Genomic DNA, 22,984 nt, shown 5'->3' with positions numbered 1-22,984 from the left:
TGAGTTGTTACTAAATTGTTTACCCATTCTGTCACTTACAATTAAGTTCAGAGGTGTGTTGAGGTGAGTGGGTTTTACGTCGTACTTGAGAACATTTCGCTCATATGACGACGTGCATGCGTGTGTATGTGTGGCCATGTACGGCTGCTTGCTACATTAGGCTGGTTTTATAGTGCTAGCCCACTGAGATACCATGCAGCAGTGAAGCATGAATACCCCCTCCAGACACATTATACTGACTCCGAGCCGACCAGTCCTTGTTGTACCCATGAATGCCGAGCGCCAGGCAGGGACCAACAAGTACCATATTTTAACGTCTTTTTGTATGATTAATATAATTAAGTTCAGAAAACAGACAGAACAGAAGTCAAATAGAAGACTTGTACTACAAACCCCGTGTGTACAATTGACAGCGACATGGTGGAGGGGAGTCAACACCAATCACTGAAGCAGGATTCGATACATTTCGCGCAGTAGCTATCACATTTTAGCAACTGTTCATTGAACCTTCAATTGGGGTTACCTGTAATATTCAGTAACATGTTTTTAGTCTATAATGGTTATTAACCTTTAGACACCCAGGCTTGAGGCACTGGCCTCTGTCCTGAGTTAGCAAGCCCGTCATAGATGTCTACATGGTCACCTGTGTTGACTACTAGAACATGTCAGTTGTTTAGTGTTTGTGTTTTGATATTGGATAAACCACTCGATCAATGAGCTACTACGGGTAACAAATATTGACGATACTCAAAGGACGCTGGACCGTGATGTACTTGTGTGTAAAGCTGGTAGTATCCTCTTACATCACACGTTGGGGTTTTGTTGTCGCTGTGTTTTGTTAGGTTGTGCTAGGTCATTTCACATGTGAATGTTTGGTATTCTTGGGTAATGGGCATAACGAGAATGCACGACACATGGACGCGAAGATGAAAATCCCGTCTCTGATAGTTCTTCTGTCTGTCGCCTCGATGTGCTTTGGAGGTACGTACTAATAGTTTAAAACTTGAGCTAGGATTTGAAATTTAAGGCAATACCTCAGCATGACTGACGGAACTATGTTTGACACCACTTTAATTGCCTTTCATTTACATCATGGATGCTCGCCCAAAGTGATACAATGTTTGACGTTCACACCATCAGTGAAAACTAAGAGTATGCGTATGATGTGGACACACCTCAAACATAATTAGAGCGATTTTTTGGAATCAGACGCATAAGAATACGCCCCTTATTGTATTCCAACACCTTAGACGATTCTGCGACCCGAGTCACCTGCACGTATTGTTACTTTCATCACATTTATCCAAAGGCAACGATATGCGACTGAGTTAATTTGAGGGTATAATCATCAATAAGGTAATCTCATCTACAGTATATGACATTTCATATCCTAGGTCTTTTTCATGTCTACCCATATCTTAGCTATGATACATTGCGTTCACACTCACACTTACTTTTGTAGCATCAGAAACACTATACGCACATACTTAATGTGTAATGGTGTATGTATATAATATATGGAAAAACATTCCATTACATTACCTGTGTTAGTGAGAATATTGAAGGCGTTTTGTCATGTCTATTTGTACTTTGCACTGTGATATGTTTCATAAGCGAAATGGAAGCATGGTTATATTAAAATGTAGTAAAAATAAACGATGTTTTATTTTTTTTCGAAGCACGAAACAACATAGGCAAGGAATTCATTGTCGGATTTCTTGACAACGAAGAGACAGGGACGTCCTTGGATTTGGAAATATTCGTCACCACAATCTCCAACAGTCCAGCGAACGTCACAGTGACGGCTCCAGCCTATATTCCAACTCTTCTCCTCGAGACCATCGTCGCCAGGGGAACCGTTTCAAAACTGACCTTGCCCTACGTACTACGCGGCGCGGGTTCAGCATCGGAAATGAAAGGAATATTGATAGAGTCCACGGAGGAAATAACGGTTTATTGTGTCAACCAAGAAACGTACTCTACAGATGCCTTTGTAGCGGTGCCAACTGAGGCATTAAGGTACATCTTACTATATCTTGACGTACCGAACCAACCCGGAAATGTTGTTCGTGGGGACGAGAGGACGGTACAGACATCCACATCATATTGCCGTCGCCATCGCAACCAATCAGCATCGTCTTTGGCGGCGTCACCTACATTGATGGAGATGTGCTTTAAAGCTTCGTATCGGTCGCTTCGAAACGGTACATCTTTATCAGGAACAGACCAACGTGGATTTCACTGGGACATTTATACAGGCTAATAAACCTATCGCTGTGTTTTCGGGAAACAGGAAAAATTCCGGTTCGATTCTAGCCGGAAGTTCTGACCGTGGTGGAGCAGATGACGCCGATCAACACGTGGGGCAAGGAGTTCGTCTTCATCAGTACTCCAGACAGAACCACAGGGGACCTGGTTCGAATCATGGCAGCAGAGGCCTCAACTACAGTGACCATCAGTGGTGTCGGTAGCATCACTATCGCAAGTGCCGGTAATTGTCATCTGTTGTATCCTAGCAACGAGAGATCGATGAGGGTGGGAAAGCTGAGACGGATGGATGAATGGGTGGGTGGGTGGATGGATGGATGGATGGGTGGATGGATGGGTGGGTGGTGGGTGTGTGGTTGGGTGAATGGTGTATTGAGGGGCCAATGGATGGTGATGATGGATGCAAGGTACAATACCAGTGCCTTTATTCCAGGTGGGTTCTACGAGCTGGGAATAAATTCTGGAGAAAGTAAAAATCCATCAGTGCCTTGAAGCCAGTACTTGTGGGAGTGTTCAGCAAAACCGATGCCGGATCCGACCCGAATGGTGGCGATCCGTCTATGTACCTGTTGACCCTAGAACACAATACGCCCCCAACTACGTATTCAGTACAATAGGGACGTCAACCGGCAACTTCACCAACTATCTCAGCATCGTTGTCAACGTCAACGCGACTTCGGGTCTCCGATTGGATAATGTTGCTATCGATAGTCTAGGCATTACGTGGGTAAATGTGCCGGACTCAGCAGGTAAATACTGATATTATTATACACATTAGTAGTGGTAGTAGTAGTAGTTGTAGTAGTAGCATTATGAGTAGTTGTGGTAGTAGCATTATTATTAGAAGTAGTAGTAGTAGTATTTGTTGTAATAATATTAGCGCATTATTAGTGGTTGTGGTGAGTGGCATTATTTTTATTAGTAGCAGTAGTAGTAGTTGTTGTGGTAATAGTAGCATTATTAGTAGTTGTGGTAGTAGCATTATTATTTTTAGTATTAGTAGTAGTAGAAGTTGTTGTGGTAAAAGTAGCATTATTAGTATTTGTGGTAGTAGCATTATTATTATTATTATTAGTAGTAGTAGTAGTAGTAGTAGTTGTTGTAATATTAGCATTATTATAAGTTGTTGTAGTAGCATTATTATTGTATTATTAGTAGTAGTTGTGAGTAGTAGTAGTAGTAGTAGTAGTTGTTGTGGTTGTGGTTGTATTAGCATTATTAGTAGTTGTGGTAGTAGCATTATTATTAGTAGCAGTAGTGGCAGTGGAAGTAGTAGTAGTAATAGTAGTAGTTGTAGTAGTAGTAGTTAATAATATTAACATTATTAGTAGTTGTGGTAGTAGCATTATTATTTATATTATTAGTAGTTGTAGTAGTTGTTGTTGTAGTAGTAGCATTATTAGTAGTTGTGGTAGTAGCATTATTATTATCAGTAGTAGTAGTAGTAGTAGTAATTATAGTAGTAGTAGTAGTAGTAGTAGTAGTAGTAGTAGTAGTAGTAGTAGTAGTAGTAAAGAAGAAGGGTAGTAAAGTAATCGTGGAAGTTTTAGTTGTAAAAGACGAAGTATTAGGAGAAGATGTAGTTAAATTACTGGTGAGGTGTGGAGAACGTCTCCTTGCAACAGACGTTCCAGCAGGAGTAGACAGTAGTGGTAGCATGTACCCACGTATATAACCTCTCATTAACATTTGAAAAGCTATACGAATAATAGAGACCTCTTACTGTCATTACCGTGGGGCGATACGCTGAAAGCAACAAAGAGAAGCATCTACAGAATTGTTATACTGACATGCTAACTGTTACACCAGTGCGGGTAAGGCTGATTCCTCGGACAAACCAAACACCAGTTTTTCATCCACTTCATCAATGCTGATGTGTTTTTAACTTCGGAGTTGATTCACAGAAATTGCTGGTGGGTAACTTAGCTATATGTGTGTAGACAGGAAGGTACCATCCGTTGTCGAGGTCGTTGCTATATTGCGGATTTGGTAGCCGGAACTGTCAGCGTCAGTCCTGGTAGTCACGACGTCTACCACGAGGACCCTACTGTTGTCTTCATGGGTTTATGTACAGGGGTAGCGCCCTTCTCATCGTACGCCTTCTCGTCAGGGATGCGACTTGCATTGGTCAATGAGGTAGGCACAGTGTTGGGGCTACACCACAGTAACAACACAAGCTTTCGAAATAATTAACGTCGGCCCTTAGGGCCAGAAGCCGACTGAAAACCACTCGGACCCACAGCTTTTGTTTTTTCTGCCGGTCCTCATCGCCGACAGCTTTTCATCCACAATAACTAAGCGTATTATTTACAAATGATTATATAGGGCCTACACATCGGATCATGACCCACAACTTTTAATGGTTCTGGGTCCTTAGGCCTATACAGCTTTCGGGTTTAGAGGCAAACACTGAACAGAACGAGTACTTACACCAGCAGAGCTAGTCTAACTTCAGAATAATATAATTTTAATCACAGTAAACTGTGATTGAGTGCGTGAAGTTGGTTTTAACAGAATATCACTCGTATCAGTTATCGTGTTTAATTGACGTGGGAGATGAGCCCACGGTGTTACAAGTGACATTCGTAGATATCCCCACTTCGATGAAATTTACTACAGTCCGTTTGATTTCATTTAAGACCGATGAATTGCTCACTAACACAAAAAATCGAATATTGCAACAAAACGAAATTTTGCACAGTCACATGAAATCGACATACCAGCTCTGATGATTTGTTTCATAATTTGTTTCATAATTTCTCAAATGAAATCAAACGGACTGTAAGGGTTGTTTCTGATAATCTAGAAATATCAATGCGAATGTGAGTTCGAACCCATTACATGTCTGCTGGGCGTAAGGAAACAATTCATAACTAACTGCGACGCACTGGCCACGATGTGGGTGTTCAAAACAAGGTCACACTTGTTACGCAATTCCCTTTCCAGCAATCGCACTTTACCGCCCAAGTTCAATCGCCTCAGACCCATGTTACATACTTCTGCAAAAGTTGAACTGTTTGAAAATCAATAAACACCATGACTATAGTTTCGTGATATAATGTGGATGTTCATATAAAAGATACATTTACACGGCATCGTTATTGCTTCTACTGTTTAGCCCTGTTCCCCTACAAGTGCCGTTCCGGTGATGTCGTGGACAATGACTGTGACGGTCGGATTGATGAAGAAAAGAAGCCAATGGAATCGGTAATATAAAATGTTATGGTTTAGGATAAATTGATATGCGCCATATCCATTGACCTCGTTACGGTCTGTTAGTTCAGAATATGGATGTTTCTATTGTAGCATTGACACAGCTTGATCAGTGTTTGTTTGGCAATATAAAACAGTTCTCGGTTGATACCCAATACAGAAATTGATCTCTTACAAGAGGCTAAATGCTCAAAATGTGATTCTCTGATCTACTAATTTTGACAACAAAAATGTAATGATTGATATTTTCGGGGTTTGTTTTCTTCTACAAGGAATACGTAGAACCACCGCGTTACTCGATATGGTGCACTGGTTGAATTTGTAAAAATCTGGATATATTTTAATACGTGCTTATTCACATGTTCCTGTCCTTATGAAAATGTCATTTATACACAACAACGTTGATGTTAAACATCCCTTCCTGCGCTCGACTATAACACTAATACAGAGAATTGTCCCAGGAATTAAAGAATGTTAAATCTATTTTCAAGTGCCTGGTGTAGTTATGTAGTTTCGTACTGTTCAACAAGTGAGGGTTGACGATCAGGGATCGATTTACTGACAAAATATCTGAGAGTTGTAATTGTTTGCTGATGATTTGCGGCTATGACACGCGTTCTCACTGAACACTTCGATTCCAGATGATGACAATGACGCGGCTATAGATGAAGATTTAGCTGCTCCAAGGCGAGGTGGGTCGATATGGATACAATAAGCTGTTAAAATACCTGTACAGTGCTCATCAGGTGAAAACCGCCACTGAGCCGGGTGGTTTTACGCCATTTTAGTAACATTCCAGCACTATCACACCAGAAATGGGGCATGTAAACAGTCAGCGCTTTGCAAACGTCGTACGGTGAATCCTCTTATTTCCTTCATGACAAATGTGTTTCTTAAATTGTCTATGAGTGTTAACTTCCAAAGAGAAAGGTATCTCTGCTCACAACCGAGTCTGTTAGCAGATGACATATTGAATCTTTTTTAATTGGTAGTTAACGGAGGCTTCAGCGTTTGGACATCTTGGACCACATGCACAGTCAGCTGTGGCGGGAACGGAACAACCTCCCGAAACCGGAACTGTGACAATCCTGCACCTGCGCAGGACGGCTTGCCGTGTTCAGGGAGCCTGTCCGAGACAGAAGTCTGTGTGTCCGCAATCGCCGATTGTCCTAGTAAGTTATAAATAGAAAACAGCCGTCGGCCCGCCTCCACAATCAGGTGTTATCTCTGTGACTATTTTAATCTGTGTTTGTGTAATAAGGTAAGGTAATCGGGGCTGTACACTCTGATTAGGAGGTGACTGGGATTTATAGTCAACTGTACTGTACTTGGAATTGCAACTAATGTCCATGTACAGCAACAAGGGTTATGTGTCATTCTTGTAATCACACATGCCAGTGTTTTTGTTAGGAGCATTTTCATTGTGATACATAAATAATATTACAGTATCCGTTACGAAATGCATCATTAAAACAGTTCATTTATTTCTTAACCTTCAATAAAACGTAACGAGGGTTGACGGATACGTCGGAACCGTCACATCAAAGGAAAACTGTTGTGGAAATTCCGCGATGTGACTAAGGTGTATAGCCAAAGATTGTAGTCAGTTAAGCTTGCCGGTTTGCTGTGAGAAGCAAGGGTCTGTGACCCATTAAGTCACATGAAAATGAAAAAAACTTCTGAAGGACTATGCAGTGGTTGCATACTTGCAGACTGGAGAGCAAAAGCAATAATTCATAAAGTCTGGGAAGGAAATGTATAAAGTGGACAGCAGTGTTTGAGTCTGACAGGGAAACCCAGGAGGATTCAGGGACGCATGCTACGTCACTGACATCGGAATGGATCAATAAGTTTATTTCAATATTTAGTCTCGAGTGTTCCAGCAAATATTTACAGTTGTGAAAACCAAAGATTCGTGGCATCTTTATGTAATTTGATAAACGTTTAAGATGACTTACATCGGATGACTGCAACATTGTTATCAGACTATACCTTGGATTAGGATATGTATGGACAGTGATGAACGGTAAATATTTTGAGTGAATATTTGCATATGCCAACAATCACAACAGGGGCGCATGGAAAGGCAATGACTATCCCCTTAGTTGGACATGCTCTGTCGTCCTTATCGGCTGTCACCACAGTCTTGATAAAGACTCAGGTTAGAAAGGGAGTGCACTTTCATCGGGACAATGTGACAGATCAGAAGCGGCCATTGTGAAAATCCATGAGTGTAGCTTTGAATTTATTCAGCAACCATCACATTCTCCTTAATAAACCATCGTCTCCTCAAGAAACTCGAAGAAATTGAAAATGAAACATACAAACTACTATTCCATTCAGAATCGAGTGATGACGTCACAGCAGCAATGTAGCACATCATTGAAAGCCAAGGAACGACTTCAGTGAAACAGGGATAAAATCCTGTAAAAACAAAAACTTGTATCTTTTTGGCTAAGGATTTATGTGAAAAAATAAACATTTCCATGTGAGGTGCTGGATTTACCAATCAGTCCAGAAATATAAACAGTGTAACCACGGCACGAAGTCTTTAGTGATTCATGCCAGTTAGCTGATATGGCCAACATTATGCTTCTTATATCTCATGCATATGTCGGTATATTTATTGATATTGTATAGTTGATGGGAAGGCATGGGATATGTTGACTATACGTCACAGGTATTTTCATTGTTATTGGCATTCTTGACGGTATTTTGCAGTTGACGGCAACTGGTCAGAGTGGGGCAACTGGGGTGCTTGTTCGGTGACCTGCGGAAGTGGAAACCTGACGAGGTCAAGGTCATGTACTGAACCTGCTCCACGGTTTAATGGGACTGACTGTGTGGGCGTTGCGCAGGAAGCTCAGTCGTGTGATACAGGCGTTCTTTGTCCAGGTGGGAGAATTCACATTTTCCATATATCGAATTCCGCAATACATATAAGTCAAGCTCTAACTTAATTGTGTTTCGTTTTCTCTCAACACTGCTTACAGTGGATGGCAACTGGGGTGTCTGGACTCCATGGAGCGTATGCTCTGTGACCTGTTCTTCAGGGTCACGTGAGAGGTCAAGGTTATGCGATAACCCTGCGGTGGCTAATGGCGGAGCGGACTGTGTTGGACAGGCTAATGAAACAGAATCATGCAACACTGGTGTCAGCTGCCCGGGTAAGACGTTACATCATCCTTCATCCTGAAGCGTTTTCGTGCAGTGACAAATGCATGTGAAAAGAGAATGGCATATTTGCAAAGTTAATTGCTTTTCCCATGGAATGTTTTGGCTGCTTACCGAATAAAATATATTTATGGGAAACGGTATTGCAACACTTATGATTTTTAACCCCAATGTAGGCATTTACATTCATATCATAATTATGCTTAGTGACTATCTTTACCCTCCGTGCGCACCACTCATCATTTTAGATCAAAGGCGAACAGGTACAAGTGTATATGCAACAAGTCTGCCCTGTATTACGTTTCAGTAAAGTGTTCTTTTAAAGTTGGTGTGTCAATTTATTTCGCTCTCGATAATTAAATATTGGGGCTTCCTTAGCTGATAAATATTCAAAGATGGCTAATAGTTACCTTTATTGTTATTATCAAATAATCAATGAAAAAAACACTTAACCCAGATCGTGTATGTGTCTTTCCACATAGTTATATAAAAGCTTTTGGCAGTGATAACTGAAGGGGACGTATTTGCGTTTCAGTTGATGGTGGATTTCAGCCCTGGACCTTGTGGAGCGCATGCTCAGTGACCTGTGAAAATGGAACTCAAACCAGGTCACGGGACTGTAACAATCCAACCCCCCAGTTTGGTGGAGCTAACTGTTCCGGGGACTTCACCCAAGTATTGTCTTGTGACACAGGCATCAGGTGCCCGTGTGAGTATGTTGTCGTCATTCCTATAGATGTGAATACTTTGTGCCATGTCGTATAGTTACATGACAATTGAACCAGTCCCTTCCTCCATATATCTAACTGATAAATTTACCGTGGGTACCGTTCAAGGACTGTGCTCATGGTCAGTCTCTGAAAACCAGTACATGCATTACTCAAGATCTAGAAATACAAGATACATGATCACAGGAGCAGCACTTGCTTCTGTAAAGATTGAGAGTGTAGCAGTGTCTATGGTGAGTGAGTGAGTGAGTGAGTTGCGTTTTACGCCATTTTTAGCAATATTCCAGCAATATCACGGCGAGGGACACGAGAAATGGGTTTCACACAATTATTATTATTATTATTATACTTGGGAAATACTGCAACAAACCAGACTTAGAATAGACAGTTACGTTTATGTGTATTTTCGTCACCGTTATGTGGGGGTTATGGTCGATAGAGATGTAAACTTTGCCACTGATGATCGACATTATGAAATATTTTAGGGTAAAAAACTATCTAAAGTACAAGAAATCAATTGCCACTGATGATCGACATTACGAAATATTTTAGGGTAAAAAACTATCTAAAGCACAAGAAATCAATTGCCACTGATGATCGACATTAGGAAATATTTTAGGGTAAAAAACTATCGAAAGCACCAGAAATCAATTGCCACTGACAGTTCGGGAAAAGTATGTCATGTCTGAGTGATAGCGTGTCAGCCTGGCGTGAGAGGAGAGTCGGATAGTTGCAAGCGTTTGCTGTTTACTTCTCTCTTGAAGGGGCGATGGGCTAGCGTAGTGGATAAAGCGTTCGCTCGTCACGCCGAAGACCAGGGTTCGATTCCCCAAATGGGTACAACGTGTGAAGCCCATTTCTGGTGTCCCCCGCCGTGATGTTGCTGGAATATTGCTAAAAGCGGCGTTAAACCAAACTCACTCACTCTTTTGTGAAACATACAGGCATGGGTTTGGTGCTGTCTAACCTAGACACCAAATCATGAAGAACTGTGATCGGTGGTCTCAATCACAGGCAGATAACATATATTGTCTCACTAGGAACAAGTTCCCAAGAGTTCCTAACTGTCACACATTTGGTTGACATGTATAGAGTATGACTCTCACGTTGGTATTTTAGTGCCTGGAGGGTGGGGCACATGGGGGCCTATGAGTGCCTGTTCGTTGACCTGTGGGGGTGGAGTCCGGGTGAGGAATCGGCCATGTAACAACCCTGTACCGGATCCTGGAGGGGACTGTCCCGGTGTGGAGCTTGAGATGGAACAATGCAACACACAAGTGTGTGACCCATCACACACCAACATGGTGAGAACACATGCAACGATGTATTTTTATATGTTGATAATTTACCTCGGTATGCATGTAAACCTGACATCTGGACAATATAACTGTATGAAGGATCGGCAGTCGTTAGATCCCCCAAGCTGACCTTTAAGTATGTGTTCAAGGCTCCTCACCTCAAGGAATAAATTGAAGGAAGTGTTAGTGAATAATGTTGCAACTGTACTTTTCTTTCATGCTTCAATGATAATTTTGTGGATTCCCGTGTTCTGTTATTGTATGTAGCACCTGATTACATGCTTGTCATTTAACACTTCAGACATGCATCCATCAGTGGTTTCCATGCAGAGATGGAAGTGCATGCATTTATTTCCTTCTGAGATGCGACTGCTCATACGACTGCGCAGACGGAAGTGACGAAGATATAGAGTATGCACGCTGTGTCCCTGATATCGATAAGTGCATGATGGCCGACGCTACGTCAGTCGTGTTACCCGCGTACTGGTTGATCTGGCTTCTGCTCATACTGTAGCTCGTTGTGTGACAATACCAAAATGCATCAATGGTAACAATACAGATGATATCCACATCTACAGTGGAAATGTCGCAATAATAACTGCTTAAATTTTACTTAAAGATTACTGTATATGCATGAGATCACCCATTTAACCTCTGTCAATAAATTGAAAAAAGACAGCTGACTATTACATCCTTGAAAAGAAGAAAGAGAGCAGTTACTGAAATAAACTGAATTTGAAATTACTTGTATTATTTATAACTAATTGTCACATTGTCTGGACGTCGCAGTTCTTGTTGTAACTGATTTTATATTAAAAGATGCTACAAATCAACCCAATTCTTCTGCGAGTACTCTACAGTTTTCACGTTAATTTCGATACTTGAGAATACACAGTAAGGCTCGATACACACCTTGTCTGCTCAAGTTGATCAACAAAGAACAAATTTACTTCTGTTTCAGTTATATTAGATTTTATTCAACATTAAATTTTCTCTGAAAAAGGAGTACCTTGAAATCAATATATTAACCTGGACCTCCTTATACATATAAAAGTATATAATCAACTACAAAACATCGGTAGCGGGTTTAACGCCGTATTGAACGGTATTCCAGTTGTATCCCAAAGTATGTATGAGTGAGTGGGTGAGTGAGTGAATGAGGTTTAGCGTCGTTTTGAACGGCATTCCAATTGTATTCCCAGGGAGTGAGTGAGTGAGTGGGTTAGTGAGTGAGTGAGTGGGTGGGTTGGGTGAGTGAGTTGGGTTTAACGTCGTTGAGTGAGTGAGTGAGTGCGTGGGTGAGTGAGTGAGTGAGTTAATGAGTGAGTGAGTGAGTTGGGTTTAACGTCATTTTCAACGGTATTCCAATTGTATCCCCAGGGAGTAAGTGAGTGAGCGGGTTGTTGGGTGAATAGATTGGTGAGTGAGTGAGTCGGGTTTAACGCCGTGTTGTACGGTATTCCAGGCATATCACGGCCTGTCAGCTTTGTGTAGGAGGAAAGTCCTACAACGTAGACGTTTACTGGGTTCGTCCAACCCAGTCCATTCGAACCGGGATTCGAACCCATGAACATGGTTTCTATGTTCCCAAGGAACGCAGCACTACCTCAGTCGACCATCTCAATTCCCCTCTAAGCCTAATAAGCATTTATAGGTGTAGGTGTGTCTGTACTGCTACATCAATAGGAAACTGAACCGACACGCTGAGCAAATTCTCCACTGTACATTTCGAGACAGATTATCATGAAAGTGTTAATGTTTAACATCAAATGGGCGTCTTTATGTGATTTGAAACAAACGTTGCCTTGCTCAGTAAGTAAAATATAGTTTCTTCCGCAGCGTCGACCGCACTTCAGCCGTTTGTCTGAGAAACTTCCCATCCGATGTTTCACATTGATGATCGTCCACTTTACGACGCACGGTTGTCATGATGCTGTCCAGGTCATCTCTGAAAAAAACACGAACAAAATATTTGTATACCACAGTCACAAAGTTCTTAGCTAACATGGTGAATGAACGAGTTTAGTTTTACTCCACTTTAACAATTTTCCAACAATACCACGGCGGGATAATGGGCTTCAAACCTTGTACCATTGTGGGAAAACGAACCCGGGCCTTCGGTGTAACGAGCGAACGCTTTAACCAGTAGGTTACACCACTGCCGTTAAACTAACATAGAGAGTATGGACTTACAGGAAATTATGTAACCTCAAACAACGAGTGCATTGGGTTGGTGACTAGGTTTTTACGTCGTTTGTAGACAAATTCCAGCAGCATCATGTCGATGGATACCAGCAAGCATCGGGTCTTAGGGGTGACAAGCGAACGCGTTAACCACTGGGCTACTCCATCACCTAAGTAGGTTTGGCTTAACCAGACTTTGGTATTACCTCTTTGTAGATGCTTCCAGAGCTTGGACAAGCGACTGAATGAACCAGCTACCAGTCTCAGCGTTTCTGAGAGCCTGCATCCCTGCCACTGTGGCAAATCCAAAGAAGAAATCTGCATTTGGAGCAACCATCTTGACAAGTATTGCTTCTGAACCAACTACATCATTGCCGCCACCATCACCTTGAACCGGAACAGCTACAATAGCAAAGTAGAATACAATAGCAAAGGAGAATGGATACAATAGCAAGGTAGAATACAATATCAAAGGAGAACGGATACAATAGCTAGGAAGAATACAATAGTAAAGTAGAACAGCTACAATGGCAAGGTAGAATGCAATAGCAAAGAAGAACGGCTACAATAGCAAGAGAGAACGGATACAATAGCAAAGGAGAACAGCTACAATAGCAAAGGAAAACAGCTACAATAGCAATGTAGAATACAATAGCAAAGTAGAACAGCTACAATAGCAAGGTAGAATACAATAGCAAATGAGAATGGCTACAATAGCAAGGTAGAATACAAAAGCAAAGGAGAACGGATACAATAGCAAAGGAGAACAGCTACAATAGCAAAGGAGAACGGATACAATAGCAAGGTAGAATACAATAGCAAAGGAGAACAGATACAATAGCAAGGTAGAATACAATAGGAAAGGAGAACGGATACAATAGCAAACTAGAACGGACACCTGTACGGCTGGGCTATGAGCCAGTATCTACCCACAGGGGGATTGGAATGGGTGCCGCATGAGATCGGCCGGGTATCGTCCGATTTTGATGTTATGAGCATCGCACCAGATTCGAACAAAGGTTATATCCTCGAGGTTGACTTGGAATACCCCAAGGCATTACACACATCACACAACAGCTACCCCCTGGCCCCCGAACGTATGAGGGTTAACCCGGACTGGATGTCTGAGTACCAACATAACTTATTAGGTGGGCGGGTGGCAGACGTTGAAAAACTCGTGCCAAACTTAATGAATGAGACCAAGTACATCGTTCACTATCGCAACCTACAGCTGTACCTGTCGTTGGGTATGAGGCTGACCAAAATACACAGGGTGCTCGTGTTCAACCAGAGCCCCTGGATGGAGCCTTACATCAGAATGAACACAGACCTCCGAAAGCTTGCTACCAGTGACTTTGAGAAAAACCTCTACAAGCTCATGAACAACTCGGTGTTTGGTAAGACTATGGAGAACCTGAGGAAACACGTGACCGTGAAGCTGGTTTGGTCAAATGAGGAAGACAAGCTCAGGAGACTGATAGCCAGTCCGGCATTCAACCGTAGCAAGATATTCACCGATAACCTAGTTGCCCTACACATGAAGAAAAGCCACATAAAATTCAACCGGCCTGTTTACGTGGGGATGAGCATCCTCGATTTATCCAAACACCTGATGTACGACTTTTACTACAACGAGCTTAAGAAACAGTACGAGGACAGGTGTGAAGTTCTGTACACTGACACGGATTCCCTGCTGATGGAGATTCGAACCGAGGACGTGTACTTTGACATGAAAAAACACCTCGATTTGTATGACACCAGCGACTACCCCAAGGACCATACCATACACAGCACGGTAAATAAAAAGGTCCTAGGTAAGATGAAGGACGAGTGTGCTGGCACGCCCATAGCCGAGTACATAGGGTTGAGGCCAAAGATGTATTCCATACTGAAGGCCGACAATGGTGAAATCCGGAAGGCTAAGGGTGTTAAGAAGTACGTGGTTAAACAACACATCAAACACGCCAGATTCAAGGAAGCCCTGTTCAAGACCCGTACCTTTAGGCATAAAATGAACACACTTAGAAGTGATGGGCATAAGATATACGGACTGACTATAAACAAGACGCCCCTGTCGCCTATGGACACTAAACGCTGGATAGCTATTGATGGGATAAACACGCACGCCAAGTGCGGGCATGAGAAAAAAATTGAACCAAGAACATAGATATAAATATCGGGACGACATGTCACGGACCCAAAGAAAGTTTGAGGCTATTTACTACAGCCCGCTGTGGGTACTGGAAAGGAGCTAGCTGTAGATAAGCTAGCTAAAATGGCGCCGAGTACCCGGAGGAGGCCAAAGCGTGGCTTTGAAAACAAGCCCTGTGGCAGATCTATTTGCCGGCACCACGCCACGCGCCTAGAAGGAGGTTCGGTATTAACATACCTAATAGCGTTCACCAGGCAGACTTACTGTTCCTACCCCACGACAAGAGGGTACAAGTATGCCTTAACCAGAGGGACGTGAGCCAGTCGCTACAAGGAAGCCGAACCCTTGACCACGAAAAGACTCCGCCCAGGTAGCCAGAGGATTCAACGCATATACAAACGCGCCAGTCCGCTGACGCGGGCCAACAGAGCTGCAAGTTGACCCGGGCGGGAGTTCATGGGTGCCGTGTCACAACTGCTAGCCAAACACGATACAAAGGTCAGGCGAGGCACGGCCGGAGCCCATCGCAGCCAAGCCATAGTTGAGAGATTTAATAGGGCTTTGGCTGAGCTCTTATTCGGACATCAGTATGCTAGGGAGATGGCCAATCCGGGAAAACGATCGACTGAATGGGTCACGAGGTTACCTAAGGTGGTGTCGGCAATCAACCATGAAGCCACCCGTCTCACCGGCAAGAAACCAGTAGACGCTATCAAAATAAAATCAATAGTGGCAGAGTCGGCTGCTCCATTGCGTGGAAAGGAGAAACAGATACCAGATAGGGCCCTAGTGAGGTATCTATACCAGCCGGGGGAACACGAGGGTGATAGCCGTAAACGAGCCACCGATCCTATATGGTCAGTCAAAACTTACAACATAGATAAAGTGGACATCAAAGCAGATGAGCCTAACTTGTACTACTTGAGGGATGGACCAGGTAGGAGGTTTGTAAGAGCGGAATTATTGATCGTACTGTACGGCACAGTGTTACCTCCTACCAACATGGCATAGCGGCACGATAATACAATATCCGTTACTTCACCCATGCCCCCAGTAGTTAAGCGGTGCGGTTGAGAGGCATAACATTGGGCGTTCGTATCCCGCTATCGTCCCAAACTTTTTTATAGTAGGGGTAATGGTAGAAAGAGCTAAGGGTCCGACCAAAGCCTTATTTCACAAATAAGGCTTTGCAGAGGCTTTTGTTGAAAGTGATCCAGAACCCCCATTGTATATACTACTAAAGTAGAACGGATACAATCGCAAAGTTGAACGTGCACAATAAGCAAGCATGGGCTGCGGAAAACTAATTCTAACCCGGATCTTCATGGAGGTATCAGCATGCAGTGACTTTCGGTGACATCTTTATGTAACGTTTGGATGCGGCTTTTATCTCTAAATCACATTTTATGTATACATTTATGTTTACCTTTTTGGCGTTCGTTGCCTCTGCATGACTGAAAGAAAAACAGCTTTGGTTTGTTGGCCAGTGACGGACACACTGACGCCTTGAAGTAAGATGTGATGGTACTGACTTCCAGCCACTCGTTGTCGGAACCCTGCACCGCCCCATCTCGCCCGTGAGTCAGGAAGATCACTACCACACAGTTATAAGCCTTGTGGTCCATCTCGGCAAGTTCCTTCAGCCTAGTTTCCATCACATTAGCATTGGAGTCGTCAAACGATTTCACGACAAAATGGAGCTTTTCCCACACCTTTGTCAACGCATCTAAGGTAAAATAATCAGATTGAATTCAAATAAATATTATTTCTCACCGATCCCCTGGTATCATGAACCTTCAATGCTCAATTATCTAATGTACTATCTCTGTAATTATATGTTATATATTGCCTCTGTTCACCCAGTAGAAAATGGGTACCCGGCGGGATAGGTCATGTGACTATAACCTTCCAGCGCTTAACAAGCAGCTTGGGATATCCGGGGTAGACGTTGTAATGCGCCATCCATTGAACAGCTGGATACCAGTTGGATACCAGGCGCCATAGAAATACATTATGTATTATGGTTATATTAACTTTCATTTTACTGTGGTGGCATATAATGAGTCAAATACAGATACCGTCATGTTATGGAGATATAAAACATTGAGGAGGTTGGTACAGTTTCGGTGCACAAGTGGAATTGTTGTTATACTTGTAATTTTGCAATTCATAAACAATTTGACATACAACAAGGAAGTTAGAGTGGTGTAAACGTTCAGTACGTCGACGGGACTGATCAAGTACACATTTCACTCTCTTATGTTTGTTTTTGTGTTCGTTTAACGCCGCACTCAGCAATATTCCAGCTATATGGCGCCGGTCTGTTAATAATCGAGTCTCGTCCAGACAATTCAGTGATCAACATCAGGAACATCGATCTGCGCAACTGGGATACGTATACATGTGTCAACCAAGTCAGCGAGCCTGGCCACCAGATCCCGTTAGTCGCCTCTTACGACAAGCATGGGTTACTGAAGGCCACTTCTAACCCTGTTCTTCACGGGTCTCTCTCTTATAAAAGCACAGGTGATAAAAATTGATAAAAAATGTAATGCACCAAATCCATGTGTGACATTATTATGTAGTGGTCACTCGATTTTAATCCTCCTCAATCTCCTGGACAGAATACAACCTTGTGAGGCTAACATCACAGTACCGCATCCTACCGGGTACCCATTCACTGCTTGCTGAACAAATTCACATGTTTAACAAAGTCAAGAGACCTATTGGGAATTATCTGTTGGTGTTTTTGATAATGTTTCAGTATTGATACTGAGAAATGCAAGCGGTGTATATCTTGTACATAGTAGTTTACTGCTGGATCGGGTACTGAAAAAATTAAGATCAGCGGGAGTAAAGAAGTTACACCAATCGCAAAATTGCTTACCTCTGTCCTTCTCGACTCCTATTCTCTTTTTATCGGGTTTATTTTCAAACGTCTTGTTGCTGAATATATAACACAACCCTGCAAATATGATTGTAGAAGCAGCGTTGATGTAGGACATTGTCACATTGAACATTGAGAAATAGACATTCTTCGTTTTTACTACGTTTGATAACATGAGATTTTATATTTTTCAATATGTAACTTGAATTTTAACATTTAAACTTCCTTCACATGTACTATATAGGTAGCAAACCGTAGATAATCCTTTTCAATATGAACCATTCATCAAATAGATAATAGGACAATTATTCATAGTTAATCACTCCGCTGTGGAGTACTGCACTATTTCTAAAACCTGCTTAAAACCATACTCACTCACTCACACATCAATCCTACAAATCTGAGTGAGTGATTGAGTTTAGTTTTACGCCTCAATCAGCAATATTCAACCTATGTGACGCCGTCTGTAAATAATCGAGTATGGACTAGACAATCCAATGGTCGACATCATGATCATTGATCTCGGCAAGTGGGATACGATGGATTGACTTAACCACCGATCCCGTTAGTTGCCTCTTACGACAAGCATGGGTTATTGAAGATCAATTTTAACCCCGATCTTGACGGGTCCTACAATTCTGATTGGACGTAAATATGTGCATACTGACCTCTCGGAACAGAGTCCATTTTATAGGGAGCCTCTTGACCTTGACCACTGCCGTCAGCATCTGAAGGGAATGCGGATAATAATATACAAAATAATGACACTGATATTCACAATTCGCATATGCGCTTGTCACGGATCATGCTGTTCCAAGATTGTACAGAACGGACCGCTACACAAAGAACACAAGAAAGGAAGCGTGAAATACGTTACTTCCGACATAATTTTTAAGTGACAAATAACAATATAGGTTGAATTTGTAATAGTATATCAGTTGTATTACCGCGTGTCTGTTTACTGAGGGAGGAAAACCCGAAGTTTTACTCGGTAACCTCATGACTGCACGTATGATGGTAACAAAAACAACTTGGGCTCGCAAAAAGATCAATACTCGGAAATATCCGAGATAGTAAAAAATATGAATCATTATCTTTATGAAAATAGTGTCGTCAATATTATCATACATAAACCTTTCTGATAGAAAGTTTATATTTACCCATACATGGTAGTAGATCGAACTGTATTTCTTAAACACTATACACAAAGTTACGTTTTTATTCATGGGCTGCTTCTAAATTATGCTCAGGACGCGGAGTTTATCACCGCTCACTACTGGAGTTTAACATTTATTTCTTTTAGACTTTTGGGGAATTTATTTCTCAAAGTTACGTCTCCGATATTTATCGATAATCGATCGGTATTTAGTTAACGATCGGAATTTAGTTTAGTTTCTTTGCTCTCAGGTAATATACTACTCCTCAAACGTTTAGACTCACTAGTGTAAATGTAGCAACTTACTTTAGTCAACTGTTTTAGATGTGACTCCGAAAAACCTCATAGCTGTAAGTGCTGTTGAGGACGAACGATCACGTGTTCGAATGCCAATCTCGCTGCGAATGCTTGTTTTGAATTATGTTGAGGGCAACAGAAAAATCATAAACATTCACGTTGTTAATGTTTGACAATGACTAGGATAATGTAGCGCTTATGTGGTGAATAAATTGAATAAAAGTTATGATCGTCAACCTGGTAATAGATTTTATAACATGCCCATCAGCATGTGTGTGTGGGTGTGTGTGTTGGGGGTGGGGGTGGGGAGAGTGTCCTCATTTTCAATGATTCTCAATGCCATCATGGTCATCAAATATTGAATGTTCGTGATCACGGTATAGAGGATACATTGATATATGGATACCGTTACATTGTATCTTGTCCAAACAACGCGTTTGACTGTTAATGCTGTCTGTATGCAATGATACATGTATATCTGTGCATAAGGTTACAATAAATATAAGTTGTACTTACGTAATAAATGTTTCCAAGAAAGTTCACATTAAAGGAAAAACTCATTGCAGCACAAAACGTAAGGAAGGGAAGTGCCGTCATATTATCCTGGTATCACTGAATGCATTATGATCCGTATACTTCAGTAACTCCAGAAACTAAAAGTCTTCCCGAATAGTGTGTGAAGTAATCCATGTAAACAGAGCGTTTATTGGTAGAATACGTCATTGTGAAGTGTTGAATATTTGACATATTAATGTCGTGCTTAGTCGCTCAGCTTTTTATATCTGTCACGGTAAACTGAACATATAATTACATGCACCTACAGAAAACTACAGCTCGCAAAATAACACGAGATATATGTCAGCACAATGAATGGAGTTATAAATCCATGTGTGTACATTCACCTGTATTAATGCTGAATTACACTGTCTCAAACAATTTTAAATTCTGACATTTGCAAGAAGGTCAATAAGGGTAAACCTAAGCAAGCGACTTGCAAGAAATGTTTTACATTTGATACTTTCTCAGAGAAAGCTTCTTTTTGTTGTAAAGGGCCTCGTATTGCCATGAAGGGTTTGGGTGACACGTCAATTGCAATAAGTTCTTTATAGTGTATAACAGCTGTCGCTACAGGTCACCATGACCAACGGTGTTACAAATGAATGCACATTGAGCAGATATGCTTGTTCAAGAGTCCGCTTCCCATTGCACATGACCTATATCTGTGGAGTCGGTGATACTGTTACACGGGGAGAAGCTATGGGACGTCACAAGGCAGGTTCGAATTGTTTGAATACCTACGAAATACGAGAAAGGGAATGCTGCTGACGTGTGTATGTAACTATGTTTTGTTTTCTTTTGTATTTTGGTGATATAACTGCATGTGCATGTACACGTGCACGCACAGTTATGTATACATTTGGGTAGACATGGCGTATAACCCGATAGAGGAATCAGTGTTTGAGTTCAAAGGTTCAAATAAGTCGAGCATGTGCTTTCCCGCGTTTCACCCATTTGGCTAATCATTCGTGTGCATTTGTATGATGCATGTTGCGAGTTAGTTGTACAGCTAAGTGACATTGATTACAAGACACTAGGTCAGACAAACCTTGTTATCAGTAGTGACTATCAGCCTGTGTAGTACAGTCAATGGGTGAAGGCGCCCTACGCCTTGTTTGCTGTTACACACGTCATTCGTTAACCAATCCACAGTCATAAGAATAAATGACAAAAGGACTTAGTCGATTCATTAGTGCTAATGAAAACAAACTTTTAGAATTTTCTTTTCTTTCAGAATTAGTCTTCTTCTATGAGGAAGATTAGGTCAAATATTCAACACTTCACAATGACGTATTCTACCAATAAACGCTCTGTTTACATGGATTTCTTCACACACTATTCGGGAAGACTTTTAGTGTCTGGAGTTACTGAAGTATACGGATCATAATGCATTCAGTGATACCAGGATAATATGACGGCACTTCCCTTCCTTACGTTTTGTGCTGCAATGTGTTTTTCCTTTAATGTGAACTTTCTTGGAAACATTTATTAGGTAAGTACAACTTATATTTACTGTAACCTTATGCACACATACACATGTATAATTGCATACAGACAGCATTAACAGTCGAATGGGTTGTTTGGACAAGATACAATGTAACGGCATCCCAATATCAATGTATCCTCTATATCGTGATCACGAACATTCACCATGATGGCATTGAGAATCATTGAAAATGCGGACACTCTCCCCACCCCCCACCCCCAACACCCTCTCTCTCTCTCTCTCTCACACACACACACACACACACACACACACACACACATGCTGATGGGCATGTTATAAAATCTATTACCAGGTTGACGATCATAACTTTTATTCAATTTATTCACCACATAAGCGCTACATTATCCTAGTCATTGTCAAACATTAACAACGTGAATGTTTATGATTTTTCTGTTGCCCTCAACATAATTCAAAACAAGCATTCGCAGCGAGATTGGCATTCGAACACGTGATCGACACAAATACAATTACATATATATTGTAGTTCAAGATTCCAACACTTCTTACCCGTCCTAGCAGGTGCTTCCTGTTGCCCGGCGACCGTGGCTTGCATCCCGCCTGCATGGTTGTCACCAGTTGCTATGTTGCCTGTCTGACCTGTGTTCACGATCCCTCGGCTTCCTTTATGACATGAATTAAAACTTTAATACAAAAGCAAAAATAGTGGAATAGAATGAATACAAATAAATAAAAATATATACACACGAGGAAATAACACTTATCAGCAAAACAATTAAGTTGATTGCAGGTGCTTGGCTCTTTTACTTTATTCTTCACACTGTAAACAAAGCTAAAGCACCAGAAATCTGTTATCTGAATACATTAGATAAACGAGTATGTGCACTGTTGGCTGTAGGATTAATTGATCTTATCAATATATGACATGATAAATAACGTGGAGGTGATGATACTGATATATAAACCTTGGTTTATGCCCCTGCCAGCACCAGTTATATGGTCTTCGTCACTCATGTTTCTATCTGAAACAAATTAATGTAAAATTTGATTAGATCATCACTTTGATATTTCCCAGTCTACACTGGACTATGAACCGGATATCCCAGTCGTTCTAATCACGCACTGATCCTTAGTTTTGTCCTGCTCCTACGTTATAAGAAAGCTTTGAACACGAAACTTCAACCTTTGGCATTTGGAACTTTCGTATACGATTGCGTAATTTGATTTAAACACTTCAGAGTCAGGATAAACCTGTAACCGCCGCAAAACGTGGACTAGTAACTGCGTAAACGTTTCACAGCTCACTTACCTGGAGGGATGGGGTACGACAAGCTGCAGTGTTACGTAATCCTCGCCCGGGCTGAACCCTTCAGTGAAGGCCAGGAGCGGTATTACATGGATCTATTTACGGACTTTCCCCAGAAATTGCATACAGACAGCATTAACAGTCAAACGCGTTGGTTGGACAAGATACAATGTAACGGCATCCCAATATCAATGTATCCTCTATATCGCGATCACTTAACATTCACCATGATGGCATTGAGAATCATTGAAAATGCGGACACTCTCCCCACCCCCCACCCCCAACACACACACACACA

At 41.7% G+C, this 22,984-nt stretch overlaps 2 protein-coding genes, 1 long non-coding RNA gene and 1 pseudogene across 17 annotated transcripts in view; 3 read left to right on the top strand and 1 right to left on the bottom strand.

The window, feature by feature from the left end:
- Positions 1 to 926: 926 nt before the first annotated feature.
- On the top strand, positions 927 to 11,210 carry LOC124267653 (annotated as a pseudogene).
- Positions 11,211 to 11,636: 426 nt separating this feature from the next.
- Positions 11,637 to 22,984, bottom strand: part of LOC124267644 (caspase-8-like) — a 148,230-nt gene continuing 136,882 nt past the window's right edge. For 12 of the 13 annotated variants that reach the window (XM_046702612.1, XM_046702618.1, XM_046702608.1 and 9 more), the window contains 5 exons: positions 18,573 to 18,632; positions 17,905 to 17,982; positions 16,444 to 16,743; positions 13,072 to 13,267; positions 11,637 to 12,629 (listed from right to left, as the gene is read on the bottom strand). In XM_046702612.1, the coding sequence (XP_046558568.1) occupies positions 12,491 to 12,629; positions 13,072 to 13,267; positions 16,444 to 16,743; positions 17,905 to 17,982; positions 18,573 to 18,632 (773 nt within the window). In that variant the 3' untranslated portion in view covers positions 11,637 to 12,490. Of the gene's footprint in view, positions 12,630 to 13,071; positions 13,268 to 16,443; positions 16,744 to 17,904; positions 17,983 to 18,572; positions 18,633 to 21,929; positions 22,038 to 22,984 lie in introns of those variants that run through there. The other variant, XM_046702619.1, reaches the window with a different exon arrangement.
- The window catches only part of LOC124267650, a 148,995-nt gene continuing 146,464 nt past the window's right edge, over positions 20,454 to 22,984 (top strand). For all 3 annotated transcript variants that reach the window (XR_006896091.1, XR_006896090.1, XR_006896092.1), the window contains exon 1: positions 20,454 to 20,688. This is a non-coding gene — a long non-coding RNA (uncharacterized LOC124267650). The remainder of the gene's footprint in view (positions 20,689 to 22,984) is intronic.
- The window catches only part of LOC124267646, a 70,383-nt gene continuing 68,783 nt past the window's right edge, over positions 21,385 to 22,984 (top strand). Inside the window, exon 1 of the mRNA XM_046702620.1 lies at positions 21,385 to 21,407. The gene's annotated coding sequence lies outside the window, so the exon portion shown is untranslated. The remainder of the gene's footprint in view (positions 21,408 to 22,984) is intronic.

The sequence above is a fragment of the Haliotis rubra genome, unplaced genomic scaffold, assembly GCF_003918875.1.
Source record: "Haliotis rubra isolate DU_JTF1 unplaced genomic scaffold, ASM391887v1 Scf1328, whole genome shotgun sequence".
NCBI classification, from domain to species: domain Eukaryota; kingdom Metazoa; phylum Mollusca; class Gastropoda; order Lepetellida; family Haliotidae; genus Haliotis; species Haliotis rubra.
The sequence above is the reverse complement of the archived record's forward strand: the minus strand, read 5'-3'. Positions and strand labels throughout refer to the sequence as shown.